This window comes from Uranotaenia lowii, chromosome 2 (assembly GCF_029784155.1).
Source record: "Uranotaenia lowii strain MFRU-FL chromosome 2, ASM2978415v1, whole genome shotgun sequence".
In the NCBI taxonomy this organism is placed as follows: Eukaryota; Metazoa; Arthropoda; class Insecta; order Diptera; family Culicidae; genus Uranotaenia; species Uranotaenia lowii.
The window spans coordinates 281,828,940-281,850,270 of NC_073692.1; the positions used below are offsets into that span (position 1 = coordinate 281,828,940).

At 34.3% G+C, this 21,331-nt stretch overlaps 1 protein-coding gene across 3 annotated transcripts in view; it reads left to right on the plus strand.

The window, feature by feature from the left end:
• Positions 1-19,962, plus strand: part of LOC129744564 (speract receptor) — a 161,373-nt gene extending 141,411 nt beyond the window's left edge. For all 3 annotated transcript variants that reach the window (XM_055737150.1, XM_055737151.1, XM_055737152.1), the window contains 6 exons: positions 2,168-2,258; positions 3,394-3,584; positions 3,768-4,052; positions 4,156-4,402; positions 13,331-14,642; positions 19,287-19,962. In XM_055737150.1, the coding sequence (XP_055593125.1) occupies positions 2,168-2,258; positions 3,394-3,584; positions 3,768-4,052; positions 4,156-4,402; positions 13,331-14,642; positions 19,287-19,485 (2,325 nt within the window). In that variant the 3' untranslated portion in view covers positions 19,486-19,962. The remainder of the gene's footprint in view (positions 1-2,167; positions 2,259-3,393; positions 3,585-3,767; positions 4,053-4,155; positions 4,403-13,330; positions 14,643-19,286) is intronic.
• Positions 19,963-21,331: the final 1,369 nt, after the last annotated feature.

The window sequence follows — 21,331 nt, forward strand, 5'->3', positions numbered from 1 at the left end:
CTGGCAAGCTTAGTCATGTCTAATTTCGAAAGCCGACCACATACATTTTGTAGGACGGCCTAAATAAAAAACTGACCTATGCAAAATTTCAGTTCAATAGGACGTGATTTAAAAGAAAAAAATCGAATGTTTAAAATGACTTAAGAATTCATAAAACGTCGAAATCTGGTGTCATCAGATCAAATCATGTCAGCTGAAATTTTGCTTAGGTCAGTTTTTTGGCCAATTTACATAAATATACCTGATCAGTTTTCAAAATTCGATCATGAAATTTTTCCCACACATCCTTTTCCACTCTAATACATAGGTACATGTGTTTCTGAATTTAGCAGCCAATATTCAGAATTTATTAGTAAATATTTCAGACAGAGATTCATATTTTTATAGCACATTTTTGCACATTGGGAAACAGCCATGTTGTAAATCTGCTGGATTGATTTTATGGAGAAAAAAATTAATGGTAGTTGGTTAAAAAAGATGGAATAGAAAACTTGTCTAAAAATATTTTGTTTCATAATTGTATATTTTCCATCAATATCAATGGTATTTTGTAGAACAAAAATTGTTTTTAATAACAAAAACAGCTTTACTGAATTTTTCAGCAAATAAAGGTCTAAACAAGCTCACAATCTAGACCAAGATTTCAAAAATCAATTTCAGAAGATTAAATCTTACGTCATGTAAAATAAAATAAAAATATAAATCAAATGTGAGAGATCAGTATTCTGGAGTGGAATTTTGAGATTCATAATTGAAGTAGAAGTTATAGGAATTTATATTACAATATAGGAAAAAAACCTGTTAATTTCAATTCAAAATAAAAATTTTGAATTTTAAGATCACAATTATGATATATTCATTCAAAAATAATAGAACTAATTTTGTCTAACTAGGAAGTGGTGAATTCAAATATTCAATTAGTTTTTCATTTAAGTTTAAGTTTTCAAATTTCATGGATTTATTTGAAATAATAGGAAAAATTTGTTGAATATGTAATTTTTTCTTATCACACTAAAGGATATATCTAAGATATGCAAATTAAAGATTTAAATTATCCATTGAATATTTTACAAACCTTGAGTAATTTTGACATGTATGTAAAAATGTTCTCAAAGCTACTTTTTTATTTTCATTTCTCGTTTCAATGAATTTTTAAAGTGATTTAAAACGAAAACTAAATCTTTGCTTTTTTTTAAAACACAAATCTAAACGTTATTTGCCTTTATAATGTTTATATTGTTAAATGAATTAGAATTTTGATGATCGAGGGAATGCTCTCCAGTGATACCAGTAATTATTATGGATTATATATTGAATTTTATAAAATTATAAGAATTTGTGTTTTTAAAGAAATGTCTAAATGTCGAAATGTCTAAAGAAATGTGGTTCTGAAAAATCTGATTTTTTCTTGACATTGACTAACTTTGTTTTTGTCCCTAAAAGGCCCAGTATCATCTTAAAATCGAGTTTACTAAAGCCGAAAAAAAATGAATATGCAAACTTTTAATGTTATTATTTTTGCATTTTTATATTGTTTCATTCTTCATATTAAATACTTAAAGGAATGTTTTTTGTCTATGTTCAATGTGAATGAATTAAAAAAAACTCATCCACGTATTAGATACATATGTACTTTATTTTACCCGACTCGTCCGATAAATAAAGAAATATTGTTCCGTAATGAGTATCGTTTTTCCTCCTTTCCTAAACAAGAAAAACCAAACTTGTCGCAAGTTTCTGTGACAGACAGGATGAAGAATCACCCTTTCGAACTAATTCAAGCGTTAATCTTTTTTGTTTCGGACTACACCTTTCCATGGTCCCATCTGAGATGGAACTCATTTACTCGGAATAACCAGTTTTTTCTTGTCATCAACCGTCGTCGTTGGTCTCAGCCGGACCAACCACATCCATGAGCTGGAAAGATTTGCCCGGATGTGGAATTACAAAAACCATTAGTCCTACTTATCCAGGGGATACCCTTTTGATGTTGTGCAGCATGGTTTTTATGTTCCCTTGTTCGAGAGTTCTGTGTTCGATGTTTTGCCCCGTTCTCATCCATCTGTTTCCTTTATTTTGGATGTTTTTCTGTACCTTTCATAATTGTCCTTTGAGATTATTTTTTAACTAACCATACTTATAGCTATCATATGATTTCTTCCCTCAGGACATCACACTATTTAACGCCATCGACTGGGTCGGATCAAATCCACCACTAGCAGAGCCAGAATGTGGTTTCCGGGGAGAAAAGTGTGTCAGTAAGTATTGTGTCTCTTCCGTTAGATTGCTTTAAAATTATCTTCCAAATTAAGATGAAGGAAAAAAAACGAACAAAAAACAAAAAAAAAAGAAATAAAAAGAAAATATCAAAATACAAAAAAAAATACGAAAAACAAACAACTACGAAAGAACGAAAGAACGAAAGAACGAAAGAACGAAAGAACGAAAGAACGAAAGAACGAAAGAACGAAAGAACGAAAGAACGAAAGAACGAAAGAACGAAAGAACGAAAGAACGAAAGAACGAAAGAACGAAAGAACGAAAGAACGAAAGAACGAAAGAACGAAAGAACGAAAGAACGAAAGAACGAAAGAACGAAAGAACGAAAGAACGAAAGAACGAAAGAACGAAAGAACGAAAGAACGAAAGAACGAAAGAATGAAAGAATGAAAGAACGAAAGAACGAAAGAACGAAAGAACGAAAGAACGAAAGAACGAAAGAACGAAAGAACGAAAGAACGAAAGAACGAAAGAACGAAAGAACGAAAGAACGAAAGAACGAAAGAACGAAAGAACGAAAGAACGAAAGAACGAAAGAACGAAAGAACGAAAGAACGAAAGAACGAAAGAACGAAAGAACGAAAGAACGAAAGAACGAAAGAACGAAAGAACGAAAGAACGAAAGAACGAAAGAACGAAAGAACGAAAGAACGAAAGAACGAAAGAACGAAAGAACGAAAGAACGAAAGAACGAAAGAACGAAAGAACGAAAGAACGAAAGAACGAAAGAACGAAAGAACGAAAGAACGAAAGAACGAAAGAACGAAAGAACGAAAAAAAACGAAAAAACGAAAGAACGAAAGAACGAAAGAACGAAAGAACAAAAGAACGAAAGGATGGATATATGGAATTTAGAAAAGGAAAAAAACAACTTAAGAAAGAATCAACGAATTTTGTTTGTTTAAGCAAAGTTGGAATGAAGGAAAAGGAGTACCAAAGTACATAAAAATTATGTAGTAAAAAAGATAGCACGATGTTCTCAAAATAGATCTAAATGAAAGTTCTCCGAAATGCAGCTGTGAGATTACTGAGCCCACCAATCAGCCCTGATAAATATGGTGATCCATTTCTTTTAATGTTTTATTCATGATGTTTTGTCCTCCTACGTACCAGGTTATACCGGAGAAATATCCGCTGGAGTGGCCGGTGGCGCTTTACTTTTGCTCGGGGTGATATCCCTGGTGCTGTACCGCAACTGGCGCTACGAACAGGAGCTGGATAGTTTGCTCTGGAAAGTTGACTTTCGAGACATTCAAATGCACGAAAATGAAAAGGAAAACTCGGCGGCACAAAAGATGACGAGGGTAAGTCACGACAGAATGGGGGAAAAATAAGTTTTCACGTGGATAAAAAATATGAGATTCAGAAAAAGGGTGACTGTTTTGCAGTTCTGTGTCACAGATTAGGATAGTGACATGTTTAGGAAATAAACTAACTTTTAAGATTACGTGTGTATCAGTCTTTCTAGAATGTTGAACTCATTTCAGACGATCCATCCTCTGATTCGAACCAGTCAGGTCAGTTTGAGCTCTAATCCGGACACCGACTTCCGCTACTCGACCATCTTTGCACCGATCGGGGTGTACCGGGGACAACTGTACGCAATCAAGAAAGTTCACAAAAAAAGTTTGGACATCACCCGGGAGATGAAGAAGGAGTTGAAACTTTTGCGCGATATGCGCCACGATAACCTGAACGCATTTATCGGAGCTTGCACCGAATCGCCCAACATCTGCATCATCACCGAGTACTGCAATCGGGGGAGTTTGAAGGTACGTCTGCCAAGAATCCATCCGGAAATATTCATGAGCGTTACCTTTTCCACAATCAGCATTATCATAATCATCAATCTGTTTCATTCATATTTCATCCCAGGACGTGCTGCAAAACGAGGACGTCAAGTTGGACAACATGTTCACGGCATCGCTGGTGGCGGACATTCTGAGGGGAATGATTTACCTGCACGATTCCCCGATGCGATGGCACGGAACGCTGCGGACTTCCAACTGTCTAATCGATTCCCGGTGGGTCGTCAAGCTGAGCGATTTTGGGCTGTACGCGTTCAAGCAAGGGTCAGAGGAATCGATCGGTGAGAAGGAGGATATCGATGAGAAATGTGAAAGTAAGTAAACTTACAGTTTTATCTGGCATTAATGAATAAATAATATATCCTTCAAGAATCACAAAAATCTTTATTGTGGTGAATTTTATAATTTTTTTAAAATTTTTTAAACGATTTCTTACCTAATATCGAACATAGAAGGCTCAATTAAAAACACAAACATAAATCATAGACTGAGTAGTTTGTTTCAAGCTTTAAGCATTTTTATAAAGACTCTCATTTTTACACGTTTTGGATAAGTCATGTGCGTTGTTTTTGTGTTAAATAAAAAATATATAAAAATCTTTGAAATACTTCTCATCACCGGAAGTGAAATGAATATCTCTACAATATGATTATTGAGTGAAAGAGCTCATCTAGAAGGAGACAAATTTGTTGCTTGACGCCATCATTAATCCAAAGTGGCGGCTTCCGCTTTTCTTTTCAAATCTGTAAATTACTGAAAATCTCATGAATCTTCAACAATACTGGTATTGGGTAAGGTTGCCAGATTGCCCGGTTTTATCCGGGTTTGCTTGGATATTTAATACAAATTTAATACAGTCTGGCCCGGCCCGGTTGTTCGGTTTCCCGGATTTAATTGAAAAATGCCCAGATTTATTTACTCTACTTGACAAATGAAAAGGAAAAACAAATTTTGTTTGCAAAATGTTTTGCTCATGTCTCTATAATGTTTGAGTATGTTTTATAACAAAAATCATTAAAAGATTTTTAAGCCTAAAATACGAATTAAAATCTGTCGATGAGTTTTGATGAAATTTTTATTAACTTTTTTATTTTTATGCGGTTTTCTGGATTTTTACAAAATTTTCCTGGACATATGCCGGATTTTTGTTCGTCAATTTAAAAATTAAATGCCTGCAAGGTTTTAATATAAAATTGCACGAATTAGTTCGGCCCGGATACGTGCTGAAAAAATCCTGGGAACCTTAGAATTGGGTGAAAAGGCTGAACGAGTGGAAGTCGAATTTCGATGTCCGACGCCATCTTAAAATCCAAGATGATGGCATCCGCTCAACTTGAAAATGCTGTAAATGACTGAAAATCGGAGGTATTCGTTGAAAGGGTTGAACCAGTACAAGTCGAATATCGAAATCTGACTCCAAGATGGCAGCTACCGATTAACTTTAAAAATGCTATAAATTGTTGGAAATTGCATGAAAACTCCACCTGTTGGGTGAATGGATTCAACGAGTACAAGTTGAATTTCGCTATCTGACACCATCACACCAATATTTTCTTATCAAACCTTGATATTAATGATAATCGTTCGAATCCCCCGTAATATGGGTAGGCTAAAAGCTCCTAAGACAACGGCTTAAGGAAGCTTTTTTCATTACTTCAATAGAATTGCATTCCATGTTGGTTTAAAACTGACAATCATTCATTGAACTATATTTCTGATATTGTGTTATGAAACTATGCAGGAAATAGATCAATCCATTGCGTACTTTTGAGCCAATGATTAACTCATTTTTCACGCTCAAGTTCTCTCATTGTCTTACAAGGTTCGTACTTCCGTCGTACAAGGAGACCAAAATTGTCTCAATTTATTCCATCCTCTTCAGGGATAAATTAAAAAAAAAATTACGGTTGCGGTTCATGCAATTGGCATTTGCTTACTTCAAACGGATCAACCGCGCAGGATAACAGCAAACGTTCTCTCAAGTAACCAGTCGCAATAAGCCATGAAACTGGGATAGTTTTATTGTAAATAGGTCTACCATTGCTTGGCTAATGCATCTGCAGGCAGCAAAATATTATACCTTCCATTAAATTCTTCCTAAATTGTCGCACACTTTTCCCCCCTCATGAGGGATAGATTTGAAATTTTGCGGTTGCAGTTCATGCAAATAGTATTATTTAGTTCGCACGGATAAACCGCACAGGATAACTGTAAATTCGGAGGTGATCTAAGTCGCAATAAAATGGTCTTGCCATGAAATCTCAAGGAAGCTTTATTGTAGGTAGGTACCATTGCTAAGGCAATTGAAGGCAGCACAATATTAGAGCTTACAAATTGAATCCACTCTGCAAATTAATTTTATACAAGGGGCTGAAGAAAGCAAACATTTCCGTACCAAGTTTTCAGTCAAGAAACCCGCAGTAGGAAGAAAATTGAAACGGGTGAAACACGTATCTGGGCAACATGGCCGTCTTCTTTGCAACAATTTCAACCAGAGGCAATTTTTTAATAATCTTTAAAATGAAATCTGCGGCTCGGGAATGTCAATCAAAGGGATCTTTGGTAAAATTAATAAATTATGGTTGGGCACAAAAAGCACAGTTTTCAACATAATCCTTGTTAAAATTGATTCTAAATCTGCAGTATGCCAACAATAGATGCGTACCTGGAGTGCCAGGTGGTTTTGTCAAAAATCAGGACAACGCGAAGTTAAAAATAAGGATTTTTCAGGACACCTCTTGATTTATGAAAACTAGAAGGATTTTAGCTTAGATTTCATAAATAAAGGCGCAATACAGGTGCTGTAAACGCCTTGTTTTATGCAACAACACTATGCAGCTTATCGGCTGGATCGAGAACACAATTTAAATATCATCTGAACCGAAGATTACCACCTGTTGAATGGAAAGATTATCACCAATATATTCGATTTTTTTCATATTTTAACTACAAATTCGACCATATATAAGAAGTCTTTATGAAAATCAGAAAAAAATCAGGACATTTTAGGGACAAATTTTCAAATATCATGACAACTCGAGAGTTTTTGAAAAATCAGGACGGTCTCTCGAAAATCAGGACAAATCCTGATAAATCAGGACACCTGGCATCTCTGCCAGGGGTGTCAGTTGGTTTTGACAAAAATCAGGACACCGCGATGATACAATCAGGATTATTCAGGTCATCACTAAATTGATGAAAATAACATACAGCTCTGCTTCAATTGCATAACTAAAGGCAAAATACAGGTGCTTAAGACGCCTCAAATTATGTAATTGAAGCGAGAAGAACCTTAGATGGCCTGAAGTTAATATCGAAAAACAATATTTAAATATCAATTGAACCAAAGATTATCATCGGTTAATCGGGTTAAACTATTTTATTAGAAATTTGTTTGATTTCCTCACCTTTTAACAATAAAATGAGTTAACGTTTAGATATTTTTAGAAGTCAGGGCAAATCAGGACATTTTAAAGGTAATATTCAAAAATCAGGACATCTCTGCGTAAAATGCGCATTAGACTGATTCAGCTCATCTAATCGATTTTTTTTACGAGCGATAAAAGTTTTTGCAAAAAAGTTTTTTCTCTCGGAAATTGACGCTTCGCTTTCTAACATTTTGTTGTTGTCATTTTGATTTGTTGTTGCAAAAAAAAAATCAGCTAAATACCAATTTTTGGGTTCAAATTTGTGGGAGTTGACGTACAGTAATTCAACAAAATTAGAATTTTAGACAATTTTCATTCAAACTGTAATATGTCGAAAACGACAAAACACATTCTGTTGAAAATTCACTGAGAATTTATAAAAATGAAGCAAACATGAGTCAAGTTTTAAAACTTATATGGGAGGAATCAGAATATAAGCGGGTTCGATTTTGTAGAATTTTGAACGAAAATCATATCTACCAAAATCGAGTTTTTATCCAAACTTGTATTGAGATCCAAACCAGAGACTCATGAATTCTAATTTCAAAATTTTAATGATCCATTCATACAAATTTTCTTGCCATTTTGACCATCAACAGAAATTAATTGCATTGTTTTTCCATGCATCGTAAAAATTCAATAGAAATCGAGGTTTTCGGTCCAGGAATTGATTTTTTTTCCTCGAGTAGTTATTGATTCCCATTCAGATAATCTCTAAAAACTGGAGAAGTTTTAGTTTTAGTTTTCAAGAATCTCTCAGTGACCATTCTGTAGAGCAAGATAGCATCAGATAATAGAACCAAAAATAATCAAATCTTAAAATATAGTATTTTGAAGAAACAATGTCATTGGAGTTAAATGTTAGATATGTGTAAAGTTGGAGATATTCTTGCGTGCACCCCAACGTGTTTTAAACTATGCACGGTACTGTTAGTAAATAATTTGCAAAACATCAACCACTTAGCAAAACAAAAGCCATCATTTCTTTGTTCATTTACAATCTATGAACCGTCATAACTTTTTTGTTTTAAGTCCAATGGAGTTGCAGTCTTCAGGAGAAATGTTCGTCTTAATAAAAACATTTAATAAAATCAACATAATTATGCAATCGATTGGTAAAGTCAAAAATATTTAATGAAAAACCAGTATTTTATGCTTCAGTACACAATGTCTTAGAATCCCTTTCACACTTGAGATTTAGTGCAGTCCATTCCCGTTGTCAAATTCAGCTGAAATTTGGCATAAGGTACACCGGGGTAAGTGTGAACGATGGCTATTAAAACAATACTGTGCACTATTTTTTCAAACTTTTAATGCAGAATGTTCAATTTACTTGTAATCTATCCAATAACTGTGAAAAAGATACGATTTAGACAATAACGGATGTTTTCAGCGACTTTTTAGGAATTTTCTATTTTCAACTACGACTTCGAGTTGATATGCATCTTTTTCAATTGCAAATTTCTCGTAAACTAGCTGGCTCTCGATGAAAAACTCTACATTGAAACAATCCTTACATTCCAAACAACCAGTTTGGAAAAAAAACGGCGGTTGAATATGAAGAAAAAAGAGTTTATTTACAAATAACTAAAATTTTGTCTCCAACCCCTGCCTGGGGTAAGTGTGGACGGCTTTAAAAAGACTTGATGTTTACACATTTTTTCAATTTTGTGTCCTTTATCCTTCATGAATTGTATTATTTTATTGTATTGTAAAGTTGGGTAAAGTACTTGTTTGTTCTGTGTTTTTGATAAAATCGGATCTCGTGTGTTTCAACATAAATTACACACAATAATTATTGAAAAATGCCTTACTTATAGTATCATGAATTTTTTTCAAAATTTTGGGCGGTTCGAGCAATAAAATAACGTATTCAACCTAAAAAACACAATTTTTTTGAAAATTTCCTGAGAAATCAAAGGGAAAATCTACCGTCCACACTTACCCCATAAAGCGGGGTAAGTGAAGACACCAGCAGTCCATTACAATTTACGTGATAACTTTTCTCGCTTTGCTTCTATCGAGCTCATCTCATCAGCGTTTGTAAACAACATGTTCTGCATCACATTGAATGTTATTTTATGAAAATTGCTTCACTGCCGATTTTTAAATGATTTTTTAAAGTTGAACTATACGAAAAACCGTCCACACTTATCCCGGTGTACCTTATGGCTTTCTTATGATTTCCTTATACCATCCAAGTCTTTATGCAAGTGTTTTGATTTTCAAGTAGCTTTTTATTAAGACTTTTAAGAATTTGATAAACTAAATAAAAAAATATCATGAATTGTGATTTTTATTAAGGTTAAACCTTTAATCAGCAAAGTTTAAGTGCACATAAATTCTTTTGATTGCATTGGTTTTAAAACATTATACGCTAGATACACGTTTTGGCCAATTGAGTACAAAATTTTTGTCCAAAATAATTTTTTTTCTTGAAAACCACTTGCTTATTTTAAATTTTTACATGAATTCGGTTCATTTTTCATTTTTAACGTGTGGAATTTAATCCAAACAAAATTTAAAAAATATGAAATATATAAGTTCTGTTGAAATTTTTGGACCCAGAATTTATTTAAAATCCTTTTTTTGAAAGTGGACTTTTTTTAAAGATCGCCTTCGCGGAACCTCCAAACATTATTTATTTTTAGTCGGCCCCATACAAACGTTTGTTCTCACATCCTAATCTACCATTTAGAGGGTGAGTCCCCAGATTCCCAGACATTGTGCAATTTTGGGACACCCTACTGGTTATATTTGGGGGGCTGTCGGATTTACTGCGATCATGTATTTTGGTATCCAATTATTTTATAATTCAATGCAATTAGCTATTATTTTATTATTCAAGTGTTTTCCGTCCAAGTATGTCTTGCCATAAATTTATTCATCATTTGAATTTAATTGAAATCATTCTCGCTTAGAAATGTTCTTTTTTACGCCCAAGAGTTCTTTTTTTATTTAGCTACTAGCTGACCCGGTGTGCTTTGCTACACCTTTCAAAATCGAATGATATTTTCAGAATTTAATCAAATTTGTATTGTTTTGTTGGCATTATTTTTAATCAAATTATAACATAATTCATAAGCAACTGTTATAAAATGAGAGCTGCAGCTGGAGTTTCAAATTGCAACACAAAAATAACTTAAACTAATATTCTGAATCTTGACCTATAAATTTGTGTTAAGGATCTGATAATTTTAATCTGTTTATTTAAGCTTCGCGACCTTAAAAAAGGAGGGTCTCAAATTAATCGTACGCAAACAATCTAACTTATAAATGGTTGTTATGGTGGTTTTTGCTTGATATGTTCTGGATTTATGCTGAAAAACTGATAAGAGAGCCCCTCCCCTGTCCTTATCTTCACCCCCTGCTGAATGGAGGTCGTGATTTTTAATAATTTTTTTTTATACCTAATTTTTTCGTTCTCAAAAATCCTCTTATATCAAAAATTGGTCAAGCTCAAAAGCTTATCAACCAAATTTATATGGATCTTCCTCCTTTCTTCCCCTATCTACACTGTAAAGCGTAAGGATCTATAACAATCGTAGAAAGATATCTCGTAACCAAGTACCTTTCCATGCCATATTTGTTTCCATTTGTTGGCTTCGTTAGCATACATTGAGAACTTATGCTAACACTATTGTATTGGGCTCACCTCCCTCCTCCTATGTACCTATTCACTGAAAGGAGGATGGTGTGTCAGATAATCATAGAATCATACCAAAATGATTTTCCATGTTAAGTTTTGTCCATTTCTCGGATTTTGTAAAAAAAAGTTAAATGTAAGCCTCCTCTTCCCTTCCTATATTCCCAATTCTATCATTCTACTGCAAGAAAGGAATTGTTTCACATAGAAAAAGTATTTTTCGTACTCAAATTTTTTTTGATGCCAAATTTGGTTTCATTTGCTCGATAAATTCTCGAGTTATGCAAAAAAATTGTATGGAAGCCCCTTTTCCCTCTTAATATCTTTCCGCTGATAAAAAGGTGGGGCTTCAATTTATGATATAAACATTTCTCGAATCCAAATATCCTCATATGCCAAATATGGTTCCATTTGCTCGATTAAATCTCCAGTTATACTGAAAATTGTAAGGGAGACCTTTCCTCCCCCTTTTCATCCACCTCTTTGAAGGAGTGAAGGATACCGAATATTCATAGAAGCATTTCTCGTCCCCAAATATCGTTCCATGCCAAATTTGGTTCTATTTGCTGTTGTAGTTTTTGAGTTATGATGTAAAAATTGAATGAAACTCCCCTCCCTCTTTCCTTTCTCCTCACTGGAAGAAGGAAGGGTTCTCAAACAATCATTAGAACATGTCACGTTCCCAAATACCCGCCCATGCCAAATTTGGTTCTGTTTGCTTAATTAGTTCTTGAGTTGTGTAAAAGATTATCAAAGAGGCCCCTCCCCCCTTTATTTCTCCCTACTGGAAAGAGGGATGGGTCTCAAATAATCATATACATATTTTTCGTATCCAAATACCCTCCCATGCCAAATTTGGTTCCATTTGTTTATTAGTTTTAGAGTTATGTTAAAAAATATGAAAGAGGCCCCCTCCCCGTTTCTTCAAAAAAGGGGGAGGGGTCTCAAATAATCATTGAAAGATTTTTCGTGTCCCAATACCTTCCCGTGCCAAATTTGGTTCCAATATCTTGATTAGTTTTCGAGTTATGTTAAAAATTGTAGGGTAGTCCCCCTCCCCCCTTCCTATCACCCCACTGAGAGGAAGGAGGGGTACCTAATATTCATAGAAATATTCTTCGTACCCAAATACCACCCCATGCCAATTTTGATGCCATTTGCTTGATGAGTGCTCGAGTTATGCAAGAAATTGTCTTTTGTTTGGGAGGCCCCTCCCTCCCTTATTGAGAGAGGGAGGGGTCTCAAACCATAATAGGAACCTTCCCCGGCCTCCAATACCCCCACCTTTTCACGCAAATCGGTTCAGTAGTTTCCGAGTCTATAGGGAACAGACAGACAGACAGACAGACAGAAATTCATTTTTATATATATAGATAACAAATAGTGCCAAAACTACTGTCCAACTTGAGTGTCGTTGGAAACCAATGAAATTTCAAACTTTTCTTAGTCAAAGTGTTGTTTTTTTCATAAAAAATCAGGAACCTGGACAGCGAACCAGGACAAAACATGATTTGCTTTTCTAATTTTAGAAACTTTATCACGTTTGTGGCGTTCGTGTTTCATGAAATTTCTGTTTACAAAATAAAACAAGTTATTTTTCAATCGTAAAAACTATGTTTCAACATTGAATTAAATGAAAAAAAAATCTAATGCATAGATGTACAATCACTTAAAACATGAATTATCTATGAAGATTAAATAGTTCAGCTATCTGCTTGAGAATAAATATTTTTCTAAATCTTAAAAACTTTGATTTATTCATCCTGATATCATTCATACTTGAAAATACCATTTTAATTTATTTTTTGGGACCCATAAATTGACTCAAATGGGTTTCATTCTGGTTTCTAATGCGGTTCGCGATGTGTGGTAAATGATGGAAAAAGGGGCCCCACTAAATGACTGGTCCAATCGTACTTTATGAAACCTTTTTTGTGGGTTGTGGTTTTTATCTCGGGGAGATTTTTCTGACCACTTAACGTTTCAAATATCGGTATAGTTGTAATTTCAAATTTAAATTTATCATTGTGAAGTGAAAAATCAATTTTTAAAATGACGCTAACAAGACTCAACTTAAAGATGATGAAGTGCATAGTGAACTTCTTATCAGAATGCAACACTAACGTTGAAACCTAATGAGATTTTTCCGTTTGTTTGCTCCTTTCCAGAATTGCTGTACCGAGCGCCGGAATTGTTGCGCGCTGGCCCTGCATCGTGTGTTCCGGGTACGCCAAAAGGGGACATTTACTCGTTTGGCATCATTCTGTATGAGATTTTCACCCGTCGAGGGCCGTTTGGCGAAATCGAATGCACTCCATCGGAATGTTTGAAAAGAATTTTGCACCCGCTGGATCCGAACGTTCCCTTCCGCCCGGCCATCCAGCCGCTGGAAACGTCATTCGACTGTGTACGTGATTGTTTGAAAGAATGTTGGGCGGAAAAACCGGAAGACCGACCGGATTTCAAGACGATTAGGAATAAATTGCGCGTACTGCGGAAAGGCATGAAGCCAAACATTTTCGATAACATGATGGCCATGATGGAAAAGTACGCCAACAATCTGGAACAGCTCGTGGACGAGCGAACGGACCAGCTGCAGGAGGAAAAGAAGAAAACGGAAGCTCTGCTGCTTGAGATGCTTCCGAGGCCGGTTGCTGAACAGTTAAAGCGGGGCCACAAAGTTGAGGCTGAGAGCTACGATCTAGTCACGATCTATTTTAGCGATATCGTAGGATTTACGTCAATGTCCGCTGAGAGCACTCCGCTACAGGTGGTTGACTTTCTGAATGATCTCTACACCTGTTTCGATTCGATCATCGGACATTATGACGTCTATAAGGTAGAAACTATAGGAGACGCTTATATGGTAGTATCTGGACTTCCGATTCGAAACGGGCTAACTCATGCGGGTGAAATAGCTTCCATGTCCCTTCAACTGCTGGACGCGGTGTCGGAATTCAAAATTCGGCATAGACCAAATGATCGTCTGTACTTAAGAATTGGAATACATTCGGGTCCTGTTTGTGCCGGAGTTGTAGGACTGAAGATGCCCCGCTACTGCCTTTTTGGCGATACGGTTAACACCGCTTCTCGGATGGAATCGAACGGATTACCACTTAAGATTCATTGTAGCTTACAAACCAAAGAAATCTTGGACTCGCTGGGCGGGTACCATTTTGAGGATCGCGGACTGATTCCGATGAAGGGAAAAGGCGATCAGCGCACGTTTTGGCTCGTCGGAGAAGACCCGGAAGCTAGGGCAAAACGCACTCAGGAACGGGCCGAGAGAAGAGGGTCGAGAGCCCTCAACAAGTACATCGGAATGCTCAAAAGTCAGAACAACGCAGCCGGGGTGAGAAGTTCCCTGAAAACTCGATCCATTATCCCCCGGAACTCGCTTCCGCGGTCTTCAAGTTTAGAGTCACCCAAAAGGCTGAGGTTTGCCAGTGGTTCCATGCTGGAACAGCATCGATATCATCGGTAAGTATACTTTTAAGATAGGTAGATTAATGAAATAGGAAATCCTTCGTCAATGATATAAGACAATTGAACAGAAATATTCATTAAAAAAAAATCATGAAGTAGATCCTGAACTGTGGGTGTTTCAACGTATTATTCCGGGGTCATAAGAAGAGAGAATGCTCTTCTGATTTTTTTTTAAATTTAATTTATCAAGAATTTCCACAGGCCCTAAGATTTGCGTTTGATTTGTGGAATGGTTAGCTAGATTTTTGGATCTGATTAGGACTCTCAAAACTATTGTCACCTTGAGAAACAATATTTTGACGTATTTGATGATTAAGAGAATGAAATTTTAGTTTTTGAGCTGTGATGGTTTCTCATATATTGAACACAGTCACAATCTTCACGCAGAGAAGGTTGAAAACCAACAAACTATAACCATGATACAAGAATAAAATTCATCAAAAAAGAACTTAAAATCAGGCTTCGAAATTTAATTTTGATTTACAATAAAAAATCGGAATATCAAAACTCAAGTTTAAATTTCAGCTAGAATTATAAAATGAATGCTCTGGAAACCTTAATTGCAAAAATCGTTTTTCTTTTAGTAAAAATTCAAACGTGTTTTTTTTAAATACGGATTACTCAAATTGAACTTTATCGTAATAATGAAAAAAAGAAGAATTGAGCATGAAATGAAATTTGAACTAGTAAAATAAAATGGAAATTTTCGGCATTTCAAATTGTCAGCCGGAAGCTAAAGTAAAGAAAAAACGAATTAATATTTAAAGCTTGCCTGCTTTCAATGATTAAATCAGAAAACAGATTCTGTTGAATGTACAATTAAATTGATTTTAATCTCATTAAAATCTAATTAACACTTCTATAATTCAAAGATCCAAAGAAATGAATTTTGAATTTTCAAAAATGACTTTCTACAAAAAAATTTGGATAAGGCATAAAAAAGTCAAATCTGGAATCTGAATCTGAAATCTGAATCTGAAATCTGAATCTGAAATCTGAATCTGAAATCTGAATCTGAAATCTGAATCTGAAATCTGAATCTGAAATCTGAATCTGAAATCTGAATCTGAAATCTGAATCTGAAATCTGAATCTGAAATCTGAATCTGAAATCTGAATCTGAAATCTGAATCTGAAATCTGAATCTGAAATCTGAATCTGAAATCTGAATCTGAAATCTGAATCTGAAATCTGAATCTGAAATCTGAATCTGAAATCTGAATCTGAAATCTGAATCTGAAATCTGAATCTGAAATCTGAATCTGAAATCTGAATCTGAAATCTGAATCTGAAATCTGAATCTGAAATCTGAATCTGAAATCTGAATCTGAAATCTGAATCTGAAATCTGAATCTGAAATCTGAATCTGAAATCTGAATCTGAAATCTGAATCTGAAATCTGAATCTGAAATCTGAATCTGAAATCTGAATCTGAAATCTGAATCTGAAATCTGAATCTGAAATCTGAATCTGAAATCTGAATCTGAAATCTGAATCTGAAATCTGAATCTGAAATCTGAATCTGAAATCTGAATCTGAAATCTGAATCTGAAATCTGAATCTGAAATCTGAATCTGAAATCTGAATCTGAAATCTGAATCTGAAATCTGAATCTGAAATCTGAATCTGAAATCTGAATCTGAAATCTGAATCTGAAATCTGAATCTGAAATCTGAATCTGAAATCTGAATCTGAAATCTGAATCTGAAATCTGAATCTGAAATCTGAATCTGAAATCTGAATCTGAAATCTGAATCTGAAATCTGAATCTGAAATCTGAATCTGAAATCTGAATCTGAAATCTGAATCTGAAATCTGAAATCTGAATCTGAAATCTGAATCTAAAATCAGAATCTGAAATCAGAATCTGAAATCTGAATCTGAAATCTGAATCTGAAATCTGAATCTGAAATCTGAATCTGAAATCTGAATCTGAAATCTGAATCTGAAATCTGAATCTGAAATCTGAATCTGAAATCTGAATCTGAAATCTGAATCTGAAATCTGAATCTGAAATCTGAATCTGAAATCTGAATCTGAAATCTGAATCTGAAATCTGAATCTGAAATCTGAATCTGAAATCTGAATCTGAAATCTGAATCTGAAATCTGAATCTGAAATCTGAATCTGAAATCTGAATCTGAAATCTGAATCTGAAATCTGAATCTGAAATCTGAATCTGAAATCTGAAATCTGAATCTGAAATCTGAATCTGAAATCTGAATCTGAAATCTGAATCTGAAATCTGAATCTGAAATCTGAATCTGAAATCTGAATCTGAAATCTGAATCTGAAATCTGAATCTGAAATCTGAATCTGAAATCTGAATCTGAAATCTGAATCTGAAATCTGAATCTGAAATCTGAATCTGAAATCTGAATCTGAAATCTGAATCTGAAATCTGAATCTGAAATCTGAATCTGAAATCTGAATCTGAAATCTGAATCTGAAATCTGAATCTGAAATCTGAATCTGAAATCTGAATCTGAAATCTGAATCTGAAATCTGAATCTGAAATCTGAAATCTGAATCTGAAATCTGAATCTGAAATCTGAATCTGAAATCAGAATCTGAAATCTGAATCTGAAATCTGAATCTGAAATCTGAATCTGAAATCTGAATCTGAAATCTGAATCTGAAATCTGAATCTGAAATCTGAATCTGAAATCTGAATCTGAAATCTGAATCTGAAATCTGAATCTGAAATCTGAATCTGAAATCTGAATCTGAAATCTGAATCTGAAATCTGAATCTGAAATCTGAATCTGAAATCTGAATCTGAAATCTGAATCTGAAATCTGAATCTGAAATCTGAATCTGAAATCTGAATCTGAAATCTGAATCTGAAATCTGAATCTGAAATCTGAATCTGAAATCTGAATCTGAAATCTGAATCTGAAATCTGAATCTGAAATCTGAATCTGAAATCTGAATCTGAAATCTGAATCTGAAATCTGAATCTGAAATCTGAATCTGAAATCTGAATCTGAAATCTGAATCTGAAATCTGAAATCTGAATCTGAAATCTGAATCTGAAATCTGAATCTGAAATCTGAATCTGAAATCTGAATCTGAAATCTGAATCTGAAATCTGAATCTGAAATCTGAATCTGAAATCTGAATCTGAAATCTGAATCTGAAATCTGAATCTGAAATCTGAATCTGAAATCTGAATCTGAAATCTGAATCTGAAATCTGAATCTGAAATCTGAATCTGAAATCTGAATCTGAAATCTGAATCTGAAATCTGAATCTGAAATCTGAATCTGAAATCTGAATCTGAAATCTGAATCTGAAATCTGAATCTGAAATCTGAATCTGAAATCTGAATCTGAAATCTGAATCTGAAATCTGAATCTGAAATCTGAATCTGAAATCTGAATCTGAAATCTGAATCTGAAATCTGAATCTGAAATCTGAATCTGAAATCTGAATCTGAAATCTGAATCTGAAATCTGAATCTGAAATCTGAATCTGAAATCTGAATCTGAAATCTGAATCTGAAATCTGAATCTGAAATCTGAATCTGAAATCTGAATCTGAAATCTGAATCTGAAATCTGAATCTGAAATCTGAATCTGAAATCTGAATCTGAAATCTGAATCTGAAATCTGAATCTGAAATCTGAATCTGAAATCTGAATCTGAAATCTGAATCTGAAATCTGAATCTGAAATCTGAATCTGAAATCTGAAATCTGAATCTGAAACCTGAAATCTGAAATCTGAAATCTGAAATCTGAAATCTGAAATCTGAAATCTGAAATCTGAAATCTGAAATCTGAAATCTGAAATCTGAAATCTGAAATCTGAATCTGAAATCTGAATCTGAAATCTGAATCTGAAATCTGAATCTGAAATCTGAATCTGAAATCTGAATCTGAAATCTGAATCTGAAATCTGAATCTGAAATCTGAATCTGAAATCTGAATCTGAAATCTGAATCTGAAATCTGAATCTGAAATCTGAATCTGAAATCTGAATCTGAAATCTGAATCTGAAATCTGAATCTGAAATCTGAATCTGAAATCTGAATCTGAAATCTGAATCTGAAATCTGAATCTGAAATCTGAATCTGAAATCTGAATCTGAAATCTGAATCTGAAATCTGAATCTGAAATCTGAATCTGAAATCTGAATCTGAAATCTGAATCTGAAATCTGAATCTGAAATCTGAATCTGAAATCTGAATCTGAAATCTGAATCTGAAATCTGAATCTGAAATCTGAAATCTGAATCTGAAACCTGAAATCTGAAATCTGAAATCTGAAATCTGAAATCTGAAATCTGAAATCTGAAATCTGAAATCTGAAATCTGAAATCTGAAATCTAAAATCTGAAATCTGAAATCTGAAATCTGAAATCTGAAATCTGAAATCTGAAATCTGAAATCTAAAATCTGAAATCTGAAATCTGAAATCTGAAATCTGAAATCTGAAATCTGAAATCTGAAATCTGAAATCTGAAATCTGAAACCTGAAATCTGAAATCTGAAATCTGAAATCTGAAACTGAAATCTGAAATCTGAATCTGAAATCTGAATCTGAAATCTGAATCTGAAATCTGGATCTGAAATCTGAATCTGAAACCGGAATCTGAAATCTTAATCAATTTTTTTAAATTTTTTTTTGTGTTTTTTAGATACAGTGACGACGCTCTGATGGAGGTCATCTCGGATAGCAGCACCCGCAAATCGGACAACAGCAGCCTTGCCGACACTGAGGACTTCACCTCGTCCTGTCCATGTATCGACAACCTCGGTCTGAATAGCGATCGGTTCCTAATGCAATCCTGTCCCACTGTGACGACGCCATTGCTCACTAACACAGTTGCTACTTAATCTTAGTGCCCTCGGTAGAACCAGTATATATCTAATATTGTACCCTTTAATCGATACTTACCCTATTGTTCATAATTTAAGTCGTCAAAATTTCTTGTACTAAAAAAAAATGCTTAAATCGATCATTCAATTTGAATTCACTGATTTGAGACTTTTTCCACAGTTAAATCTTCCAGAAAATCTTTGCTCACAAGTTTTATTTTTATTTCTTACCACTTTTTGTTACCAAATCTTAAATGCTGATGTATATGAATGTTTGTTCTAGTCATTATTCAATAAAATAGTCGTTAGAAATCAAATCGATGTGATATCCCCATTTTATTCTGTGCTTTGGATTGTGCTGTACTACAAATAACGCCGGAAAGAATTTAATTCACACCCAAACACAAACAAACACACTAATCAAAGACTAGTGTTAGCGAAGAAACAGGTAAAGGAAAATAAAATACTGTCTTTATTGAAAAAAAAAATCATAAATCTTTGTCGTGAACGAATAAATACTATGTATGTGAAACGCACTGTATTTTCTTATAAGCGATGACAGCGGCACTCAACTTTCGACGGAAAGCTTAGAAACGTTCGAACTTTCGAGAGAGTGCTCAGTGCTAGGAAATATGTTTGTAAACGTTTTTCTACCTCCCCCTACCACAATTGAGTTCCCACATTTTCCACCCGCACGAGCTAGCTTTGTTGGTATTGGTGAGCTACCCGACCGATTCAACCGATTTCGACTGATGTTGGCTCTCAGTCAATTCAGGGAGAGAGATCTGGTCCACGTGGACGCCGACCGAGATGCATGTAGTTTAACCGTCATATGATGAAGGAGCAGAAAATTAACACCCGCAATGCCGAGGTCAGTTCAGATAAGCCGCTTTGGTAACTACATTTGAAAGTAAACAAGTAAGGTACACACTGTTGGCTGCAGCACAGCATAATTAATTGAATCATCGTTTGTTACATTTTGATCGGTTTCTGACAAACATTGTCAGTGCTTCGGAATTGCAATGGTAACTTCATTTGAAACATTCCATCGTGTGGTGAATACGCTTTTGACGATCCTCTCGGCTTATTTTCGCCTCAATTTATTTTTTCGGTTTCAGTATTTGCAAACCAAAAAAAGGAAAAACGGTGTTTTATTAAAATATATTTTAAATGAATCATATTGAATTTATCATTATAAACCGTAGTGCACTTCTATGGTAAAATCTGTCCCCAGTAATAAAATTGATTTTAGGTGCGTTTTGATGAAAAATTCATGACTAAAACAATCATAAAAAATTAACATATTGCTAAAAATTTATTGCATTGGAACAAACCTAATTTATTGTCCAAGTAGCTTTTTATTGTTTGAAAGAATGTATATAAAATCATTAATAGGGATAGAGCCCTTTTGGAAAATTTTGCAGATTTTTGAGTTAAAGTCACAAAGAAAAGACGTACATGCTCGAACAAAAAATCTTTAAAAAAGTGTGTAAAATTTCAAATGCTGACATCCAAAAATTACGTTGACTTGAAACAGTAGAGTGAGTCGATTTGGGGTCATTTTTGAATTTCTCGAACCCTGGGGTCTTAAAAGCTTCGTCTTGGTCCAAAGCTCATTCATGATTTTTTGTAGAATTTTTCAGTAACGTTTACTTATATGAGTAAATTTGAACTTTTAGGTTTGTGTGGGAAAATTGAATATTTTGTACTGGAAAATCAACATCATTTTTGTTTTCTTCTATGGAACCGAGTCAGCTGACAGTTTTTGAGCCAATTTAAAAAATTCCTAAAGGAAATTTTCCGCTGAATAACTTTGTCGATGACTTTAACTTCGTATCTTATTAGGCAAAAAAGTTATCAGCTG